At 45.4% G+C, this 23,799-nt stretch overlaps 1 protein-coding gene across 1 annotated transcript in view; it reads left to right on the forward strand.

Annotated features, from left to right (window-relative positions):
* The window catches only part of TLL2 (tolloid like 2), a 122,172-nt gene that overhangs the window by 17,535 nt on the left and 80,838 nt on the right, over positions 1 to 23,799 (forward strand). The window contains exon 2 of the mRNA XM_041732545.1: positions 7,202 to 7,312. Within this exon, the coding sequence (XP_041588479.1) occupies positions 7,202 to 7,312 (111 nt within the window). The remainder of the gene's footprint in view (positions 1 to 7,201; positions 7,313 to 23,799) is intronic.

A 23,799-nucleotide genomic window follows, 5' to 3' on the forward strand; every position in this document is an offset into this window, starting at 1 on the left:
ACTTTGGGACAAGTTATTTGTTCAATGTCACACACAGCATCCAAGCTCCCTCTTCCTCAATATAGATGCTGCCTGTGGCCCCACTCTGCTTTAACTCGGGCTGTCGTGTCCTGAGATGCAGCTCTACGGTGGAACATTAGTGATGAGGTCCGTATGAGGGAAGCTGACTGAGATATAAACTACCCCTTAGCTCAGGCCCAAGTTGTAAGTGTAGGTCTGAGGGCCAGGAAGTGGCCTGGTTGGTAGAGGGAAGGGGAGGTAAGGTAAGCGCACCTGCTGGAAGTCACTCCCATGAGGTAATAGATCCAGGTCTCTGTGGGTTTTGGGGTGAGCCCCAGGGTGGAGCAGGGCCTGCAGCTAGGGTAGACTGGAAGGTCAGAGGTATCCTTAGGCTGTGTCAGCCCTCCCTAGGAAACTGAGTCTTGAGGAGGGTGTGATGGGTGACAGAGGGTGATGGCAGAGTCAAGGGGTCTCCTTCTGATGGGCTGGGCTTCTGCTTGGCTCCTGGGCTTCCCAGCTCTGCAGGCCCCAAGCCAAGGACCACATAACAGCCCCAGGATCCCCCCACCGGACTTTCAGGATCTCAGATGGGAAGGGGTGTTCAGGAGACCCCCGGCAACCCGTCCTGCACTCTGTCCCCTCTCAGCACCCTTGCTGGGCTGTGCAGCCTCTGTCAGACCAGCAGCTCATCTGGAAGCAGGGCTCTTACCGCTGACCATGAGGTCAGCCCCCGCCTGGAGTCCCAGTTCGAGAAATGGGGTCCCGTGTGAGACTGTGAACACAGCTCCAAGTTTAGAGCCAAAAGGTCTGATTTCAAGCCCCACCCACTTCTCACAGGTTGTAAACACTGCGGGCTAGTTGTTAACTCCCTAAGCCTTACTTTCCCCAATAAATGGAGCTAACGATCTTGCTCTGCCTTCCCCTGTGACTTCAACAGAGCATACGTGCACTCACTTGCTCACTCATGAGCACCTTCTGAAGGCCCAGAACATGGCAGGCTCAAGCTTGGGGCTGGGTGAGTGGTGGGGAGGAGCGCATGTGCAGGAAGCTGTGAAGGGCTGTACCAAAAGTGAGGGGCTCCTTGTGACCAGCTCCACCGTGGGTGCTCTAATAGCTCCAGATTTTGTTCCTGGTGTCTGGGCCTTTCCACCCCCACCCCTACCCAGCCCCTCAGTTCCTGTGGCCTCACATCCTGCCTTGTTCTTGTTGTCATTGGTATGCCACATGAATGTGGAACCAGGCTCCCCTCATCAGATTTCCTCTGCTTCTGTACTGACACTGCCTTGCTGCTTCTCACCACAGGGCCTTTGCTCATGCTGCTCCTTTGGCCAGCATGCCCTTTCCTCCTGTTGTCCACTTGACAAGCTTCTGCTCACAAGTCATCTTCCCACACAAGTGTCACTCCCTCTGTGAGGCCTTTTCTGATTCTACCCCCAAGTCTAAACTAGTCCCTTCTCTGTAGGCTTCCCTCCCTCTCTTAGCAGCATGGATCCTTTCAGGACAACGATGGATGGCAATTGAGAGAGGACTTGAGAGGTGGCTCAGAGCAAATTGCCTAATCGCCTGAGCCTGCTTTTTTTCATCTGAAAAACCAGTGTGATATGTATTGCATGGAGTTGCCTTTGGCAGGGTCAGAGGAGCATAAAAGCTTGTCATCTGGCTGGCACTCAAGAATGATCAATCCCTTTCTCTTCAGTGTCTTGCTTCTGAGAAGAAGTGGCCTGGTTGGTACTAAAACATCAGATTTGGGGAAAAGGAGAGCTGATCCAAGATAAAGGGGGACGTGTTAGAAGGGCATGAGCTCTGTGATACTGGATGTGTGTGAGAAGAGGCTACTCAGGCATCAGTTGATGGGTTGGGCCCGAGGACCAGCAGGGCCCCTTCTAGGCCTCAGAATCTGTAATTCCTGGTCAATTGCTGAGCAGTGCAACACTCTCCAAAAGGTGTTCCTTAGGACAGGATTCAGTGAAAAAAGATTCCAGGGCAAACCACATTGGGAAAGGCTGCATTCTCTTTCTCTTGGAGACTCATGATATTTGTCAGAGTTGTAAAGGCTCTGAGAAGTCCTGCAGTAAAGGAAAGCTATTTAATGCAACATTTCTTATTAGAATGTGGGACTTTGGGAAGAGTGGCTTGATCAGGGAGCATTCTGGCTTGGGAATCTGGGAGGCCTCGGTTAAGTTAAAACATCTGTGAAGCCTCTTCCTGATTGCATGACCTTGGCCAAGTCTTACCTCTGCTCTGGGCCTTTATTTGAGGTTGATGTATAGAATGCATTTGGCCTGGTACCCGAGATAGAGGACTATATGCTATATGCTGTATTCCCATCTGCCTTAGATGGGAAAACACAAGCAGGGAAAGATCCTGGGTTGGGAGACTTTCCCTGCAAGGCTGCCTCATGGTCATCTTTCGCAGCCTTGAGGGTTATGCATACACATGGGATCTGTTGGGGAACATAAAAGAACTTTGCACGTACGCATCACTGTTACTACAGTAGTGTGCTGGAGGTGGCTCTCACCTACAAGCCTATGCTCCTTTTTCCAACACCACGTTCTGTGATCTTGAAATCAGCCACGGTGGGAGTGTTTACACCAGGACAATCAGCCAAATGCTACAAATCAGGGCTGTCTTCTCCCCTAGCCCCCTAGCCAATTGTTAATTATCAGCACATCACTTATTAGATATCATTAGAAAGTATTTCTTTAAAATTAGTCTCCTTTTATATTTGTAAATTTCTTATATAATAGTTTTAAAATTGTATCTGACTACTTTAAAGATTTCTATTTTTGATTTCTGAAAAGCATTTTCCCTCCTGTATGTCACAATCTATTCCTAACACAGTTCCTAGCCAGAGCTTCCTAACAGAACACCACCACCTTGTGACAACCCCCTAAATTGCAGGTTGGAGTTCAGTGGGGTCAGCCAAGACTGGAGCAGATGGCATTTTCACTGATGTACATTTTAAATGCTTCCTCTGGCCTATCCTTTCAAATTCTAGAGTTCTGTGAAGAATTGCCCTGCTTGACTTCATTACAGCCATGACAGGTGTAACAGAGGTGCAGGGGAGCCTGTGCCTCCAGGGGCATGGTTGATTGAGGCAAAATCTCTGGTGCCTTTGGTCAGTGCTTCTCAGATGTTAGTATGCACATGCTCTCCCTGGGAATCTTGTTCACATGCAGCTTCTGATTCAACAGGTCTGGCATGGGCCTTGCGATCTTGTATTTCTATGGAGCTCTGAGACAACGGTGCTGCTGCTCGTTTGTGGATTATACTTTGAGCAGCCAGGGTTGGTATGGGAAAGAGAAAATTTACCCCGGTGATAGGAATCCTCCCAGAACTTCTCTTAGGAGATTGCCATGGACCATGTTTTGCCTTTTGGTAAGAATTCAATAGCTGTGTGTCTTGAATGCATAGACTTAGCTCATTTTATTCTAAATATATTCATCCAATTTGTTGATTTTTAAATTTTAACTTTTTTTTTTTACTTATTTGGAGTTTATTTAGGCGTAGTGTAAGGCTCAAAGCCAACTTGATTTTTTCTCAAATAGCCAATCCATTTGTCTCAACATAATTCATTGATTACTCCTCTTTCCACAAATTTGTGAGACCTCTTCATATATGAATTTTCTTATATAGCCTAGGGATTGCTTCCAGACTATTCTATGTCATAGCTTTATAACATATTTTAATATCCAATGAAGCCAGTCCACCTTTAATAATCTTTCTTGACTGTTACCACCTAATTATGCAGATGAACTTTAATATCACTTTGTCAATAATAAAAGCATTATTGGGATTTTCATTGAAGTATGTTAAGCCTACACATTATTCATTTCATTGAATATACATTGTTCATTCAAAAGAATAAACATTTCAGGAATGTAATATGTCTTTCTTTTGATGTCAGTCACTTTTTATAGCTTTTAGTAGAATTTATGTTCTTGACATAGTATCACATTTTTTGTATCAAGTGTATTCCTAGATATGTGTTGCTTTTAGCTGCTATTTTAAATATAATTTATTATTTTATTTTATATTATATCATATTATTTGTATTATATACAGTTTTATTTTATACTATTTATATTGTTTTCATATTACAGCCATTAGGCACATGTAGAAATTTAAATTTAAGTTAATTAAACCATAAAAATAAAACATAAAGTTCAGTTCCTCAGTTACACCAGCCACATTTCAAGTCTTCAGTAACCACATATAGGTATTGGGTACCATATTGAGGAGCTCTACCACCATTGCAGAAAGTTCTCTTGCACAAGAGACTTACACGGAGAGGTATTGTCGATCACTCATTTTTTCTTATGTGTTGTTATAGTATCTTATTTTATTTGGGAATACTTTTCAATTTTTTCTTTTAGGCTTCTAGGAAAAGCAGTTGGTTTATACCAGACTTGTGGTTTCTTTTCTGCCGTGGTATTACTCTGATTCTCTTCCTAAAGAAAGGAGGGGCGAATGGCAAACACACTCCCTGAGGGATGCTCCTATCAAGCTTGCCCATAGCAGACATCGCTAATTGATCACAGCACTTTTTGATGTTCCTTGAACCATTGCTGTTTTCAAAACTTACCTCTTAGTTCCCTGCTCTTCTCTGGCTCCTGAGACAGAATAGGATGCAGTGGCAGGTCACGAGGTGTCTTCCCCATGTGTTCTGTCCCGGGGAGGGCTCTGATTCCATCTCCTCTGAGTACTTTTCCAATCATCTTTTCTCCGTGGCCCTCCATGGCTCCATTCAGGGAGGTCTGTCTTGTCTTTTCCATTATTCTTATTGGCATCTCTGAAGAGGACATCTTTTTCGGCTCACTTCCTTCCCCACAGAAGGTTGGAGGCCCAAGGATAATTTGGGGTCATTTTAAGTCTCAAACAGTTGCAGTCTCCTGCAGGCCATGCTAGTGGCTCTTCCCACACAATACTTTTCTAAAATGTTAGTCGTCTTCCTGTTTGATTCAGCTATATTTGCCATGGCCACACCAGGATTGTTTTCTAGACATGCCTCTCAGGATTTAATTGCTGGCACCTGGCACTTGCTAGGCCTCTGTAAGGGAACCACACTTTTGGTTTCTTGTCCTTCCCCATTCCTCTCCCACTGAAAGAATGTACTGGGCACCATCTTGATTGGTTCTTGCCATAAAATTGAGGGTTTTTTTCCCCCCTTACACAGAGTTCTTGAGGTATAATTTACATATTGTATTATTCACCCATTGTAAGTGTACAATTTGATTTTAGTAGATTCATAGTTGTGCAGCCATTGCCACAATTAAGTTACAGAACATTTCCACCACCTGGAGAAGTTCCCTCATGCTCCTTTATAGTCAAATCTCAGTCTTGCCCCCAATTCTAGGATTCATTAATCTTCCTAGCTCTATAAATTACCCTTTTTTAGACATTTAATATAAATGGAATTATGTAATATGTAGTCTTTTGCATCTAGCTTCTTTCACTTAGCATGTTTTTGAGCTTCATACGTGTTATAGCATGTGTCAGTAATTTGTTCTTTTTAATTGCTAAATAGTTTACCATTTTATAGATATACCACATTTTGTTTATGTGTTCAACAGCTGATAGGCATTTATGTTGTTTTCAAGTTTGGGGCTATTATGAATAAGGTTGCTCTAAACATTTGCGTTTATGTCTTTGTGTGGACATATGTTTTCATTTCTCTTGGGAAGATTCCCTAGGAGTGAAATTGCTGGGTCTTATGATAAGATTATGTTTAAGTTTTTAGGAAACTGCCAAATGATTTTCCATATATAATATACCATCTTATCTTCCAAGTAGCAATGGATGAAGTTTCCCATTTCTCCACACTGCAAAGCTAAGTTTTAGTTAGTCTGTGTTACTCAAAGGCCCTTTCAGTTTTTTTTTTATTGCTTAGTGATGAAATATGTTGGCTCTTCTTGAATTTCTGGACTCTCTCTATTCCTTTTCATTCCCACTATAAATTGCCCAATTCTCTATAAAACCCTTTCTTTCTTTCTTTCTTTCTTTCTTTCTTTCTTTCTTTCTTTCTTTCTTTCTCTTAAAAAAAAGATTTTATTTATTTATTCATGAGAGACACAGAGAGAGAGGCAGAAACATAGGCAGAGGGAGAAGCAGGCTCCCTCTGGAGATCCTGATGCAGGACTTGATCCCAGGACCCCAGGATCACGACCTGGGCCAAAGGCAGATGCTCAACCACTGAGCCCCCCAGGAGCCCCCCTCTTCTTTCTTGTAGTACCTTATCAAACACAGCTAATAGCAACCAAGGCATGCCATTAATATTCTGACTCTCAATCTTTTCACTTAAACCCATAGCTCAGTTCAGTTTATCATCTGCCTTCCTAGTGAATGCAGGCCAATCTTTTTACCAGGTACCTCATTACTGCATAACATATATCACCTCCTTCCAGGCTTTAGTAACAGTTTCCTGGACATCCACTGCCTTTCCCAAACACAATGGATTTTTGTTATAGTAGCACGCTACTTCTGATAGCAGTTTCTGTATTCATTAGGATAAAAAGGTTGTGTTCTAGTAATGAATAGACCCAAATCTCAGATACCTGTAAAAATTGAAGTTTTTATTCTTCCCATTCATACTACATATCCATCCTGACCAACAATACCTCTACTCCACATCATATTTACCCTAGAACTCAGGTTGATAGAGTCACCCCTATCTGGAACATTGCTTGTCTTTGGGAAAGGGAGAAGAGGACTGTGACTTGCAGTAACTCATGCAGTAACTTTTAAAGCTTTCTCTCACATTTTTTTTATCAGAGCAGGTGAAGTGGCCAATCCTGACATATTTATGGGGCAAAGAAATATAATCTTCCTACAGGGAAGGGCAACAAAGATTGTGCACAACAGTATCATTTATCACATTATGCTTTTCTTTTATATCCTGAGGACCCTGGAGAAGAAAGAAACAGCTGTCTCTATGTGGTGGTTTTGCCCAGAGCCACTCACAGCTAGAGTAAGACAGGGTGCCCTTTCAAAATACCTTACAGACCTAGGCCTTTGAACTTCATGGTGATTGGCTCCCACCTGATACACAGAATTATTATATGCCATTCTTCTGTCTCAACCAGCCCTATGTGTTAGATTCAGGGAGAGATTTGATTGGATGGACTGTCATTTCTAGAGTTTGCTACCCAACATCTAATGTCCTCTGGGGGCATTAATAAATCCATTTTTTTCTTATCTCCAGCTGTCTTTTGGGGAGATATTGCCTTAGATGAAGAGGACCTGAAGTTATTTCACATTGACAAAGCCAGAGACTGGATCAAGCAGTCAGTAGAGGAAGGGGGACATAGCACAGGTAAGTAATGTGTCCCCTATTTTCCTTTCTCTGGGGAGAAGGGTCAGGGGCTCTGGCAAGGGTATATGTGAACAGACATCAGTATATGACCTGTCAGTCCCATGCCCACCTGTCTGTTGAAAACCAGAGTGGTCACTCTTTCTGCATGGCAGGTTGTGGAGCTGGAGCCTCCAGATTTACTGATCTTTGTAAGAAAATCTCCATTTGCTTCTTTATCTGAAGGCTCAGGCTCCAGTTCAAGAGGGTTCAGACTTGATCAAGCTCAGTGTGGGTTCTCAGGACTTTGGCCTTGGGGTGGGTCCAGCACTTCCCGGACTGGGCCAGTTAGGGCATGTCTGTTGATGATGCTAATAATGCTTAGCACTGGGAGGAATGTTTGCCTGTGGTGTGCTGTGCACTTGTTTTGCAGATGAACCGGGCAACATGATGGGGCTTCAGACTTTGATTACTCTTCTTCCTCCTTTGCCTCCACCTGGGGGGTGGGAGGATAGTAGTGGGACTAGTCTCTTGAGTTCTCACCTGCCCATGCCTCAGCTCTGGGGAATCCCCCTTCTTAGAAACACAGGGGGGCTGCACCATGAGGCTGATGGGCTGGTGTAGCTCACTATGGCCCGCTATTTGGTGACCAGGGCTCATGTGTGCCTGATGCTACACTGTCTCTGCTACCTGCAGCCTCTCCTCCCACCCTCTTTTCTTTCTTTTGAGACTTTTAAAAACATATTCTAGTAAGAATACAAGAGATTTACTCTCAACAAATTTTTTAAGTACACAAATAGTATTATAAATTATGGGCTCAGTGTGGTATAGCAGATCTCCAGAACTTGTTCATCTCATATAACTGAAGCTTTGTACCATTTTTTTGGCCACCTGTCATGGCCAAGTGCAGTGCTGGAAAAAGAGGAGTAAGATGGGACCTCTGCCTTCAGGGAGACCATTCATGCCAGGCAGACAAGGGTTAGACCTGGACAATCTCTCTGACATCTCTAAGGTTCAGTTTTCCTATCTGCAAAATGGAGATGAAGCCATCACTCACTCCACAGGGGGTTGGGAGGATCAAGTCCCAGGATAATAGGCTAGCCTGGTGCCTGGCACATAGCAAGTTCTCAGGTAATGGCAGATATTATCGCTGAGGTACTCCCAGTCTAGTGGAATGAGACTGACAGGTGAATAGATAAACCGCAATTCCCAGGGCAAGTGCTATAATGACCAAGAGAAGTGGGTAGAGAGAAGAATGAGGGGAAGAAGCCAAGAAAGGCATTGTGGGAATGGGCACTCTTGCATTGTGTCTTGAGGATGAGTATGAGTTCTTGAAGTCAAAGAATTGAGAAAAGACATTTCAGGCAGTGGGGAAGCCACATGGGGAGAGTGACAGGGCCTGTCTTTACTTGGGGGAATAGCAGTAAGGTGCACATCACTGGAGGGTGGCTCCTTGGGGTAGGCTGTGGTAGAGATGCATCTGTAGAGGTTGGCAGGGGTAGATGGTGAGGGTGCCTGTTGGAGGGGTGGGTGGGAATGTGCCCAGAGTAAGGGGCAACTCTCATGGCTCATGAGGAATATGAGTAGCTCCAGGGACCAGGCCAAGTCCAAGCTCCCCCAGATGCTGGGGGATGAGGGGAGAGCAAAGGAACAAAGGTTGTCAGGAGGTCAGAGGGACCTTGCTGTCAGGAGTTGGGAAGAAGGAGGAACAATTTAGCACTTTAGAGCTTCTTTTTGGTGTCTGGTTCTATAACTATTAAGTTCTTAGGAGTTTTGAGGCCTCTCATGTATGGTTTGAATTGTCTGTTCGAATTCTAAATGGATTTTTACAAACCAAGTTATTTTTCACACCAATATATATGACCTTAATTGAGCTCTAACAAAAGGAAGCATCTCTTCATAGTTCTACTGTGCCATGTAACCAGTTCTTACCTAGAGGCCTGGAGAAGTTAACCTGATTGTAATCTCTGTGTGGTTAAATTTTTAAAACTTTTCTTTTTTGCAATATTACTTAAACATTGTAAGCTTTGCATATCTTAAATATACAAGATTATAGAACTTTTACATATGTCCACATATATACCACCCAGACCAAGGTGTGAAACATTTCCAGAACCATAAACACTCCCGCATGGCCCCGCCCAATCAGTTCCCATCCCACAGCCGCCACTAGTCTGGCCGCTGTCACAGACTCGTTCTACCTGCATAAACAGAATCACACAGCATGTCTTGTTTGCCTGATTTCACTCAGCCTTTTGACCTTGTTAAGGGAAGTACTTCGTTCTCTCTCATTGTGTGGTATTCTCTTGTGTGACTGAATGCTCATGTAGTCATCCTTCTATTGAGTTCACGGTCTTGGGCTATGATTAATCAAGCTGCTGCTGACATTCTTATACATGTCTTTTGGTGAACACAAGCACTCGTTTCCACTGGGCAATTAGAACTGGGATTGATGGGTCATAGGCTACATAAGGTCAGCCTTAGTAGTTACTGTTTTCCAAAGTGGTTGTACAGGTTTACATTCCATGTGGGTGCATAGCGATTTGGAAGGCAGGAGCAGTGACCATGCAAGATCCAATGAGGACTTCTGGGGCTTGGCCTTCCTGACTTGGGGACCCTTCTCACATATTCTAGGCTAGCACAGCAGTTAGTTGGCACTAATCCACCAACACAAATGTTCAGGGTCACCCCTATCAGTGATCCTTGTGTTGTCCCTGGGGTGCTTCCATGCCACAGCATGGAGGCCCAGCCTTAGAAAATGTGAGTGGGAGACCCCAGAGAGAGGCTGGGAGTGGCCGGCCACCATGCCAGCAGTTGGCCAGCTCCTGGAGAGCTGTCTGCCCAGAAGATTGCCTCAGGATGCTGCAGCAAAGGGAAGCCCAGCAGCCCTGCCTGCGCCTCCCTCACGGCACTTCCCTAAGACCAACATGGTCAGCCTCTGGTCTAAGAACTTGAGTAGTCTCTTTTCTTCTTCACTGTGAACTCAGAGAGGGCTGAGTCCACATCATATTTGTCTTTGGATCCTTTGGAGGTGGCCCAGTCCTTTATACCTACAAGGCATTGGCCAACATGTATAGAGAAGAAGAAGGAAGGGGTTGGCAGAGACTGGAAGACCCTGGAACCATCTCCTATGGGCCTAAGAGATCAAGAGCTCCAACAGGGATTTGCTTCTAGAAGGATGGTGAAAGCACTGGTTGTTGTCATGGGCTTTAGGATCAGACTGTCTGGGTTTGGATCCCTGATCTGGGCCTCAGTTTCTTCATCTATCAAATGGGAACAGTAGTGTTTTAAGGACAGAAAGAATATATATAAAGTGCTTACCACAGTGCCTGGCTAATAAAAACTGCTCAATAAATAGCAACTCTGACACCTCCTCATTAGGAGTAGTAGCAGTATTTGCAGAAAGCACAGTGGCCTGGGAAGGTTTAGGCTAAAGTGGAGAGTGGGGGAGATTTGCTATGTGCTGGAGGGAACATTGGCAGCTTGCATCTGAGGCCTTTGAAACACGTACCTAACTGGTGTTTCCTCCTTCTGAAGCTTGGAATTTTTTTTTTTCCTTTGGTATGCTCTTATGGCAAAGTGATTTTTATCCTGATCACTTTTCTCTGTGGGCCAGTAGTACTTCACAACTATCTAGCATAGTTATTTTATTTTCAGAATGGGAATTTTTAAAATTGTTTTTGCTGATTAAACTAATACTGCCAGTTTTTGTTTTTTGTTTTTAAAGTCCAATAGCTCAAAATTGTAGAAAGTAAAAATCTCTAGTTCTCCCAGCCCCAGGGTTCCATGTCATTATCTGTTTGCTGGATTCCTTCCAGCCTCACTGGGCTCAGGCTGTGTGCACACAGAGATTATTAAAACATAGAAGGGATTTTGCTTAACACCCTCTTGTGCAACCTGCATTTCAGTTAATACCACTGCATAGACATCTTTTCATGCAGTACATTATGGGCTAGCACATCTAATGTACAACTCTGCCATAATTCGTCAAACCAATCCCATACAGATGGGCATGAAGAGTGTTTCCCTTTTCTTCCTGTAATTCTTCCCAGTTAGAAACAATGGTGTTGTGAGCAACTTTGTGCATCGATCCTTAAACATTTGCTTTGATTTAAAAAAAAAAAAAAGATGTATTTTTAAATTTAGGTTTTCATTTCCTTTTTTAAATTTAATTTATTTATTCATGAGAGACACACACACAGAGAGAGAGAGAGGCAGAGACACAGGCAGAGGGAGAAGCAGGCTCTGTGCAGGGAGGATCAGGCCCTGGGCCAAAGGCGGCGCTAAACCACTGAGCCACAGGGGCTGCTCTAGGTTTTTATTTCTAAGCTTTGGTTAGTGCCCCTGTGTTTTAGGGGAGGGAAGGAGGTTCAAGGGGAGGGGCTGCTAAATCCCTGGGAGGGAGGGCTTATAGGGGGAAGGGTTCAGAACCCTGCAGTGTAGCCCCAGAAGCCTTCTTTCCCTGGTTTGTCCTGTGAGTTTGGAGCTGCTTTCTTGGCTGCAGAATGACACAATATCATTGCCCTCGAGGTAACCAAGGTGGCTTCCTTCCATAGGTGTTCCCAATGTGTTAAATTCAGTGAGCGGCAGAACCAAGACTAGAACCAGGTGTCCCAGCTCCCAGGCCACGTGTCCTCCCCTGGACCAGCCTGTCCGCCATGTTGCCAGTTAGAAGAAACAGAGTACAGCAGAGGTGCGTGTAATCGTTCCTTTGCCATCACCTGGAAGGTGCCTCTCTGGGCCAAATGATGAGCAGAGACCTTGTGCCTGGGTTGCTTTATGTGCCCACTCAGGGTGCTGCATTGGCCACAGAAAAAAGCTGCTGAGACCCCCAGCAGGGAGCACCCTTGCCGTTCACTTAGAGGAATCAGTCTCCCTGCCTCTAGTCCTCCTTCCCCATCCTGCTTCCAGGTCATCTTCCTGGCCCTGACCTTGCAGCCACTGTAGTGGGTTGCATAATGTCCCCCAGACTAATTTCTACCGGGACTTCAGAATGTGACCTTATTTGGAAATAGAGGATTTGCAGATGTAATTAGTTAAGGATCTTGAAATGAGACCTCAGTCCAGTAATGGACTTTAAAAGGAGGGCACGCAGACACAGAGGCTGCGTGAGGAGGGCGGCAGAGACTGGAGTGAAACATCTAAGAGCCTGGAAATGCCCAGGTTTGCCTGAGCCACTCATGGTTAGCAAGGGATGAGGAAGGCTCCTTATCTAGAGCCTTCGGAGGGAGCATGGCTCTGCCAACACCTTGATTTCCGACCGCTAGCCCCCAGAACTGGGAGAGAATGAATTTCAGTTGCTTCAAGCCACCCACTTTGTGGGAGTTTGTTACAGCGGTCTGGGGAGACTGACAAGACAGCTATTTTCCTTAAAACCTTCCGTGGCTCCCTGTCACTTGGCAGAAACATTCCTAGTCTGACCTTGGTCTGAACTGTGCACACTCTGTCTACAACCTGCATATCCAGTCCCCTTCCCTCTCCTTGTCCTCCAGCCAAACATAATGACATTGTGTCTGTACAAGCCCTGAGTTTCCCTCCTTTCAGCCTTCTGTTCCAGCTACACCCTTTGCTCTAAGTCCTTATTCTGCAGAGAAAGAAGTGAAAGCCCAGGGAAAGCCAGTGACTCCTCCAGGGCCCTACAACAGGTGTGCTTTCATGAGACAACTTAGCACGGCTGCCAGCTTGGAAGGCACCTGTGTCGACAGCCCTGTGAAAATTAGCCTCTTGTTGTGCATGGGGTAGAAAGAGCTCTATTTTCTCCCCATTTTCAGACTGGTCTATGCCCTTGCCATGGGAGCTGCCAAAGGAAGTGGCAGAAGCATTTTGGATATGTGCGGGGCAAGGAGGCAAGAGTGCATTCTTCAGGGAGAGAAAATCCTTCTGTGTGCATTTTATTTGCAGAGAGAAGAATGGGAGCTCTGAGCAGCCATGGGCCAAGCTGTTCTATGAATGGGACCCTTGAATTAACATTGCAGAGTTTCCTAAAGCTGCTAATCGGATTAGCTGTGTAGTGAAGGAAGTACTTAGCGGGACACACACACAGACACACACGCAGGCACACACACTCTCCGACCGTCTTGCATCTTCTTCGATGAGATGGTGCAGAGCCTCATAGCCCTGTTTCTGAGTTCCGAGACACCACTCCTGCTAAGCACACAAGGTGGAGGGCAATGTGCCTGATGCTTGGGACTTTTGTTTATTAGTACCTCCCCTGAAGAGTCCAGGAAGCCAGTGTTGCACATTCTCATCTTTGCAAATGTCTGGAAACCTCGAGAGGAAGTCTCGCCTTGCAGTTACCTCCGTCCGGATAATGGATCTGATTTCTAGGGCTTTGTAATGAGGGCTTGGAAAGAGGAAATGGTTGTGATGATTTACTGGCTCTGATGGAAGCTGACGGCCTTCCCTTGTCTATTCTGAGCCACTGGGTCACATCCAGCTCTATTTAAGAAACCAACCTTCCTCTGAATCCTCAGTTCCTTAACTCCTGCCATCTATGTGAGTGTCTGCATAAGCCCAGTGGTTTGGGCCCCTGCATTCAAAAGAATGAAATAGCAGGAGTGAGAGACGTAGGTTTGGATACCTTGCCTCCCCTCTCTGGGCCTCCTCTCAGAATCATGAGGGTCCTTCCACCTGGTAGACTCGTCAGCTCCTAGAGTTCCTTTTCTTACATGGAACACATGTAATTGTCACCTCCTGTTCCCATTGAATATCCACATCCTCATTTTTTTCAAGCCAGTTAGAGCTCTGGATTTGAACTCCAGTGTTTCAGGCTTGAGAAAATAGGAGACTCAACGGTCATTGAGCATTGAGGGACAAAATTTAGGCATACAAGGCTAACACATACCCATGAGGGACCCACAGGTACTATGAGGGTTTCTGGGCTTTTACCATCCAAGGTTTGAAGCTCTAAAAGGAGACCCCCCCAAAAATAAATAAATAAACAAACAAATAAATAAATAAACAAATAGATAGATAAATAAAAGGAGACCCAACATGTCTCTGCTTCCAACACATATTTAGCTTTAGAGACTCTTGAGAGTGTTTGTGGGTGGGGTTGTTTTAAGCAGCCCCATTGACAGGCTGTGATTTTCAGTCTCCATTCCTGTGGAGACATTTCCTAAACTTTGGGGACATGGCTTTACTAATTCATCAATTTTCTTCAGTGGAGGTGGGAGTGTCCAGATAAGAAGTAGGGCTGTGGTAGCTCCCTGTGACATTTTGTAGAAGGGACAATGTCCTGAGTTATGAATGAATGTCAGATTGGTTGGATTCAAGTCTGTCCTCTAGCATCACACAATGCCACATGCCATTTTAGTAAAATCTGGTGGCCTCTGCTGCTGGAGCTACTGATTTAGAAAGCTGGAGAGGAGCAAGACACTGTCAGGGAGCAATCAATCTTTCTCAACCTTTCCACCATCCCCTCAAGGGCTTTGGAGGAGCAGGTGCCTGGAGAATAAGGTCTTGGTGACTTCCTTTCTCTAAGTACATTGTACTTTGACATTTCAGGTTCATAGACCCCTTTGAGAGTTTGATGAATGTTATGAGCACTTCTCTGGGAAAAAAGTACAAACACACACACACAATTTTGCTTGGAATTTCAAGAGATTTAACTACTTCATGAATCCCAAGTTATGAAACTCTGTTGGAGATGCTCTTCTTGTGTGGACATCCCTGACCTTACAGACTGCAGTGTAGAAAGCCTTGGATGGTGGAGTCAGGTGGGCCGGGTTGCTTCTCTGGCTCTGTGTTGATTAGCCGGGGTCTTAGGGTGACTCAATCCTTATCTGTAAAATGAGATATTAATGCCTATCTTCCGGGGGGACTGAAAAGTGTGACAGGTAAAGCACTCATGCCAGGGTCTGACACCTGATAGATGCCTGATAAGTAATTGCTACCATGGCTGCCCCTATGCTGGCTCTTCCTCTGTCTTCTCTTCTCTCTGGCCCACCTCTGTGTCTCAGACTCCATATACCTCATATGCCCTAGAATTCTTTTACATCACTGTATGTACTCAGCAACACCTTCCCGGGGTCTCTGGAGCTGGGCTGACAGCACTGTGATCTATGCAGATCGTTGAGTACAGACCCCATCCACCCATGGGACATCTCTGCCAATTCCCTACCCTTCCCTGGTCCTCCTGAGTCAAACTCTAGAATCACAAAATTGGCCAGAGAGAGATCTGAAAATGGCTTAGATGCTGGTTCTTCTCTGATAGCAACAACAAAAAGCATAATACTAACCAGCATTTGCTGTATTCTGTGTGTCTTACAGACTCTAACACACGATCACATTCAAACCTCACTCGATGGTTCTATGTGGTTGGTATAGACACAAAGGCAAATGTTCAGAGAGGCATGTGACTAACTCTAATACAACGAATTACTGGTAGAGCTAAGATGAGGACTTACCTGTCATGTCAAAGACCCTACTTTGAGCCTCTACACTCCATTGCTTCTAGAAATAGCTGCTGGCATCACCACTGACGCTGTCCCTTTGAGCCAGGGAAACTTGGTCTCCCCATCAGCACCCTTGAGGGGTGATGGGAAAAGATGAGGAAGAGTTCCCTGTGCTATTGGGGCTTCACCTCATCATGCCCTCTGTTGTCTCAGGTCACATTCAGAGTGTGCCCTGCTGCATCCCCCAGCCTGTCCTAGCTGTGACTCGTCTTTGGTCTTGGCTTGTCCTCTTTTGTTCCAGCATCAGGCTAGGCATGTGAAAGATGCTAGACAAATGCTGTGGTCTGTGGACGGGGCTATGAGCCTCAGGAGTGCTTGGTGGCCTCCCTGCTTCCCTGCTCTCTCTGCTCCCCCAAGAGGTCAGTTGAGGTTAGGTTTGTTTGCTTGAATGTGGGATGCATTTGAATGTGGGTGCCAGCAATGAAAGAATTGCTTAGAGGGTGGTGCCTTCAGGCCCAGTCACCTTGCAGGAAGTGTCTGAAAAGGGCATCCTTAAGCCAAGTGGCCAATAGCTAATCTCTACTGGGCCCTTAGATTCCCAGATGGAAAATGTGGTCCTTATGTCATTTCCATGCCAGAGAAGGAGTACCAGCATTCCTGCTCACTTCTCCAGGGTTCCTTTCATCCCTTCTCCCCTCAGACCTGCAGCCCTCTCCCCCAGCTGACTGCTCCAATCATCCCTGCCCTCCTGTGATAATTCTCCTTGGCTCCCGTGGTATAGAACTTGATCTTTACTTGCTGAACTCCTACTCTGATATATATCTGCTTCACAGCTCTGCTGACCCCCTGACACCAACCTTCCCTCCCTCCCTCCTTCCTCCAAGTATCAGGTGCTAATGGGGGACCTCGTCTGTGCTCAGCACCAAGGATACCCACTTTCTCTTCTGCTATTGGAGAGATGGAATTTTAATGATGGATATCGTTATGGTCATATTTTGGGGTATGGGAGGAATGGTGCAACCTGGGATCAAAAGCCCCTGCTGGTGTGGGGTAGCCCCCAGCCTCCTAGAGGAGGCATGCTCCAGCAGGCAGAACTCACACTCAGAGGGAGGGCCTCAGGTGACAGCTGTCATCCAAAAAGGAGTTGGTGTTGGGGATCTAGCCTGGGGCACTGCCAGAGAAGGGCCACCAGGAGGACAAGAGCTGAGACTTAGGCAAATAGCATCAGAAGGACCTTTAGTAGAACTCACGGGAAGTTGCAGTTTTGAGCTGCAAGCTTGGGAGAACAAGGCAAAAGACCCCTATTCCTTCTGGGGGTATGGGTAGTAGGGAGGACAATAAGCTGGAGATTTGGCCTGAAAGAATAAAATGAAGACAAGGGTCAGAAATTAGGCAGGAGCACACAGATCCAAATCAGGTTAAAGGTGAAGTGCTGCTGTGACCCTCCCGTTTGAGCCTAAACTGCCTATATCCCCCTTGACATGGCTGGCCAGTGTCAGGGCAGGCTGAGCCCATAGACCGCCGCTGGCAGCAGAGAGGAGAGGGGGACAGTGGGGCAGAAATTGGGCAAGGTCTGGCAGCCAATCTGCCCATAAAGTCTTCAATTTAGTAAGTGATTTGAGATGATAAAGAGGCATCTGATAAAATGCACATCTGTTCTTTGGGAAAGAAAAAAAACAATACAACGTAAGGATTCTATCATCTCTTTCCCTGGGGCCTCATTCAGAGGCTGATTTATACGTTGGATTAAAGCCAGAGTTCGCTGTGAACTTGAAGTGTTGGGAAAAGAAATTCACCTTTAGGTTGATTTTTGTTATGACTGCCTTTCCCAGAATTTGGGGACACTGGGCATTGGAGCCACAATGGAGTGCAGAGCTGGGTAATGGGGAGTGATGACCACCCTCAGGCATTCATCCAGGGAGCCGCAATTCTGGGCACCTCATAGACCTCAAATCTGGGAGACTGAGTAAAAATAGGGAGATTTAGCTTGAGAAGGAGGACAAATAAGATTTAGTACCTGGCATTGTAGACAAAATTCTGTTTCAACTTCCAGAATCCCACTCAAGATAGCTCAAGTAAAGAATTCACTTAAGAATATATTCAGGGCCACCGACAGGCAGAAGAGAAGAGCCGTCTTTTGGGGATTGGACTAGGAGAAAGGAGCAAAGCGGGCGTCTCTTCTCAGAGGACCATAAAGTGCCTCATTTTTGCTTTTGCTTCTTCTTGCATATGACCCATTGTGGCCACCATGCCTGAGTTCCCATCATGATCTTCAACTGGAATGACTCCACTTGATGCCTACAGCACCTCCCTATGTAGGGTACTGTGGAAGTCCTAAGAGCGGAAGGAATCTGAGAGTATCAAGTGAGCTAACCAGAGGGTTGACAACAGAGTCCCAGGGAGTAGATGGAGGAAACAAAGTTACGATGGAAGGAGGTGGGTCTGTGACTGTGGCTCCAGAGAATAATGAATGGTGGTCTCTTTTGGGTTAACTTGGTCTTGGGGCCAAGCCTGATAACCTTACACCCACTTTGCCATTTCTGTTATTTCCATAGGAAAATATTTTATAAGTTCCCGTCAGCATCTTAACACATGGAATTTGGGAACACAGCCTCACGAGAGCTAGGGGCCCCTTCTATCATTGAGGACCCAATAATTGCCCCTTGGTTTTGGCTAACAGAAAGGTTGTGCCTTACCTCCCCGGACATCATTCTTTGGTTTTTCTTAATCTCGATCATTTTTCACTGCCCTTTAACTGTGTATATTTTTGTTTACATTTATTGAATGAAATTCTGTGTTACCTGTTTTTAACTTAAAGAATAGTTCTCTAGGGGACTCCTGGGTGGTTCAGCAGTTCAGCGCCTGCCTTTGGCCCAGGGCATGATCCTGGGGTCCCGGGATCGAGTCCCGCATCGGGCTCCCGGCTTGGAGCCTGCTTCTCCCTCTGCCTGTGTCTCTGCCTCTCTCTCTCTCTCTCTCTCTCTCCTTCTCTCTCTATCATGAATAAATAAATAAATCTTAAAAAAAAGAAAAGTTCTCTAAAGCAGAATGAAATGATGTAAGTCATACTTAAGACTTGCTTACTTATGCCAATCAAATGTTCTAGTATCAGTGACCTAGATATAAAAAAAAAATTTCTCACCTTGACTTAAGAGAACCCTATGGTGAATCCTTTTTGACAAAAGAAAGGATGCTTTAATTTTTTTAAATTTTTTTTAAGAAAGGATGCTTTTATCCAGTAAGTACCCCCTAAATATTTTAAGCTTAGTATTTTTCATTTTCTTAAAATTATGCCTCTTTGCTTTTGTATTTCTTGGCCTCTTCTAGATATATGTATATTTTGTTATAGCTGGAAAGTGACCTCTGTCACAAATGCATTTTCTGCTCAAGTATTTTCTTCTTGAACATGATAACGAACTCAGTTGTTTTTGGACAAAACCAGTGCCACAGCCCTTCACAGTTAGCCAATGCATGACAGCTTGGCCCTCACTTCATAGAACTTCACTTTTCTTATCAAAAAATGAGAGGTTGAGCTCTATGCTTCCTGAGGGCCAAGAGTGATTCTCCTGGTTCTTTTGTCAACAATAATCCAGAAATGTATGGAGACTAAACATGTAGTTTCTGCTGCATGCACAGCTAATTAGAGAACCACAGTATCTTTGGCTCTTCCTTCATTTGATAACTCATGGGACTTCAGAGTGTTCTGCTCAAATTGTATCTAACCTGAGACCCTCCATTGGGCTCCCATAGGTGTTGGCAGGAATCTGGCTGTGGCCTCTTTTTGTTCTGTCTTAGAAAACAACAACAAACAACAATGGGCAGGAGAAAGTTAAGAGAGCTGAGACCGCCTCCCACAGCAAAGCCACTGAGCACCAGTGACAAACGGGCTGGAGCTAGAGAGCTGGAGAAGCAGCCTGAGGGGCAGCAGGTGGTCCTGCCTCTGTGTTTGAGATCAGACCCTTCTTCCATCGTGCTAACCTGTGACTGATGTACAGGATGGCCAGAGCAAAGTCACATTTCTTCTGGGGGCTGTTTCCATAGAGGTCTGCAGATCATTATTTCCTTGGTTTCCAAGGAGGCTCAGAGAGAGGAGGTGATGAAGAGTTGCCAGTAGAATCTCCTCCTGTGTTCTGGTCATCTTATTTCTCTTCAGTGTCCTTTAATGAGGTTGTTTGCCCACAGACAGTGAGAGAAAGGCCCCAGCTGACCTTGGCACTGAGCCTCTAACTCCCTTCTGCTACTTCTTGCTTTCTGCCTCCCAGGTTTTCTGCTATCCTCCTGTACCCCAAGACCTGAGCTGCCATGGTCCAGGGGGAGGAGCTCTTGTCTTCTCTGACATTGGCACCCACTAAAGGCATGGCTTTCCCATTTAATCTGCTACCCAGAGGTCCTAAGCGGTCAGCCCACCAGCCAAATCTGGTCTGCAGATGTGTTTTGTTTGTTTTGTAGTGCTCACATTTTTAAACTTGCTGCCAACATTTGAAAAAATCAGATTTCCAATAAAAATCCGGAACTCTGGCTCCTCTTGGAAAGTTGGGGGATCTGGCCATGCCGGTCGGTCCAGCATTTCCATGTGGCAACAATCCATGCAGTTGCATAAGGATGGGTCAAACTCCGGAGCACGCGCTCTACGGTTTGTCACAGGCCCCGCTCCCCCTAATCGTCTCTCAGCCAGCCTCTTGCACTCTGATGTATTACTTGCCTGGCCCACCAGCTCTGGTGTCTGAGTTTGCGCACTGGGCCAGGGGGTAAAGGATACCATCCTTGGGCCCTACATCTGGTCCCATGGCACTGGCCACACCTCTTCTCTCTTCTCCATCAAGGAGGGTTCCAGAGCTTCAACTGTTGCCTAGAAATATGAAAGAAGATCCCTCTTCTGGAGGCTCTTTTTTTGAACGTTCAGTGTTTGGCACCTCCTGGCAATACAGCATGCTATGTCTGGGGCTCTGCTTGGCACTGGGGAAAAATACAGAAAAAGGCAGATGGAACATGCTCAGTGTCTTAGAGGGGGCATTTTATGGCTCAGCAAATGCACTGGCATCAGACAGAACAGGTTCTTTGTGCCCTTGTGAATCAGTGGGATGGGACCATTGGTAGATATGAGCCTCTTTGAAACAAAAGGGGCCATATACTTCACTGACATTTACTACCACCCAGAAAAACCCTAATCACCTTACCTATGTTACCTCTCTTTACCTATGTTGTCTCTTAAAGGTGGAGCCATTGCTTTGTAGTTCTCCTTGAACCAGGCCTTTCTACCCAGAAAGGTCAGACAAAGACAGGCCATGGAACTCTGTGGTCCCTTCTGCTTCTCTCCTCCCGTTCCCTCAAGAGAGCTTGGGTTGGTCTTTCCTTCTTTGATTTCCTGAGTTCCCTGCTACTTTTTCTGTGACCCAATCCATGGGCCTCACCCTTTGAGACATCTGAAAATCTTTATTGGTCATTTGGTCATCTGTACAAAGGTCATATGATAAAACCCATTATAAGATTTTCTATGAGGACAGATGGGTGCCTCTTCTGAAGAACTTTCTACTGCGGAGTGAGAATCCTACCCCTCGAGGCTTAGGTAACCCTTTCTTCAGTAACCCTTTCTTCAGTTTTCACTTCCTTCTCTCTTCTTGTCACATTATATAGGACAGAGCCACAAGGCAAAGACCGAGTGCTGGGGGCTAGACCCTCCCAGCTCTACTCTGTACCAGTTGGTGACTGCAAATCAAGTGCTTTGCCTCATCAAACCTTGGTTTCCTCATCTGTAAAATGGGGACACAATAACCATACCTCACCCTACACAGGTGCAGTGAATATTGGCTGGAATAATATATGCAAACATTAGCCTTTCCAGTTCAGTCTAACTCAGATGAGTGTATTTGTTAAGTGTGTGTCCCGAACACTGCACAGGGGAAATATACAGGGTACTGTCTCTACTCAAGGAGTTAAGTGTCTTGTTAGGGATAATGGACTTGGTTCACAAATAGTTATACTGTGGGCATGGTATGATGGGGTCCAGGAGCTCCTTGAGAGGAAGGACTGGATATGGTCTGGTTTTCTATCTCTGGCCCCTGGTATAATGCCTGGCACAGAGAGATGCCCCATAAGAGCTTGTTGAATGAGGGAACAAATTAATGAATGAGCCATGAGTGAGGTGTAAATGAAGCACAGAAGAGGGGGTTGCCTTTGCCTTCATGGAGGAAGTAGAGCTAGGCCTTGAAGGATTTTGACTAGGGTTGTAGCTGGAAGGGTTGTGCATTGCAGGTGGAAGGCAGAGCTTGAATGCAGTCACGGAGAGGGAGGTTGGCATTGAGAACCAAGCGGTTCAGGGTGGGTGCCTGGCAGGGGGTGGAACATGGCAGGTGGGGGAGAGAAGATGGAAGGATGCATTGGGATCACATTCTGGTGGGACTTGGGCTGAGGCCCTAGGGCTCTCCCCCCGTAGGATGACCTCTTCCCCACCCCAGGGCCCACAAAGTCTTTATCCCTCACCATCTGCCTTTCCCTCAAACTGCCACCCCTTCTCTGGGAAGCCCCCACACACCCATAGCTCTTCCTTTTCTCCCAGGCTGGGCAGTGAGCTCTGTGAACTATTATCTGTCTGTATGCTGCCAGTGCCCAGGTTCCTGTGATGTTCACCAAAGTTGCTGAGTAAACAACTCTTCACAAAGGCAAAATTCTATTTCCCCCAGACTCAGCATGTTACCATTAATCTCATTATTTTGTGACTTAAATAGTTGGAAAATGATACCTCATTTTGCTTTTATTTTAATTTCTCAGGGGTAAGCTTCTATAAAGTTACCTACCAGTTAGATTTTTTCTTCTATGACCTGTTCACCAACTTTCTTTATCCAATGCCTATGGGATACAGAGTTTTTCTCAATGATTTGCATGAGCTATTTGGATAATATAGATAGTACTCATGGTTACCTTCAATGCGGACATTTCCCCATCTGGGTGATTTGTTTCCAGTTTGGGGGATTGTCTTTCTGATACACAAATGTTCTAAAGTTTTTGAAGTTGAGTGTGTCAAACCAAATTTTCTTATGCTACTGAACTTGTAACATTTTTCCTACTGTAGCTTTGAGAAATAACCTGTTTTCTCTAATGTTTTCTTATGGTTTGTTTGTTTACACTCTTTCAATCCATTTGGGTTTTTTTGAGGGTAGGTTGATACCCCTCCCCCTAATTTCTGAATAGTAATCTCAACACTGTCTACTGCATATTCTTTCTGATGGTTTGGTGATGTGTCCTTTATCATGTAGTGTGTGTTTTTATCACATACTGTTAGTATTTGCACCTGTGTGTCTTGTCATGTCAGTTTCTTCATGTGTTTAATATTTGGCGGGCTGTATCCTTCCTCATCACCCGTGCTCTGGGTTTTTTAGAAATATTTTCAATAATCTCACTAGTTCATTCTTCTAGGTGAGTCTATGGATCACTTTTCTACAAAAATCTAAGAGAATCCCAATAGAATCTTCTTCGAATTTGGATCATGGATATGTTAAAACTGTAACTTCCTTTGGAGAAACTGACACAGTTGCATTTTTTACTCATTCCATCCAGGAACATGGAATGTTTCTTCTTCACTTACTGTTATCTTTACAAATTGCAATAAAATGTATAAATCTCCCAGTGCAGTTATACACATTTCCTGTTAAAGTTACCCCAAGTTTCTTATGTTGACCATTCTAATGGGTTGTCTGAAACATTCCTTTCCACTGGCATATTTCAGCATGATGACTGTGAAAGGGAGTGCTTTTATCACATATCAGGGCAGACTTGGGCTTTCCTCCACCCCCTCCTCTTGCCAGCTGCACACTGAACACACCAGCTTTAGGTGTGCCATCATCTAAAGAGCACCCTCCTCTCCATCACAATGGTCTACCCACTTCATGATGTCATCACTTCTTGATTGGAGTCCAACCTCAATGTCCACTGGGTTCCCTTGCCTCCCTCCTTTCCTGCTTGCCAGGCCCATCCCACACCTGGGGACACATCATCTAGGAAGATGGAGTTTGTGTTTTAGAGGGTGTCATGGAGGCAGGCAGTTAACATGCAAGCACATAATAAATAAGATCATTGCTGATAATGCTCACTGAACCCTGAAGGGAACAAATGGGGACT

This window comes from Vulpes lagopus, chromosome 2 (assembly GCF_018345385.1).
Source record: "Vulpes lagopus strain Blue_001 chromosome 2, ASM1834538v1, whole genome shotgun sequence".
Classification (NCBI taxonomy): domain Eukaryota; kingdom Metazoa; phylum Chordata; class Mammalia; order Carnivora; family Canidae; genus Vulpes; species Vulpes lagopus.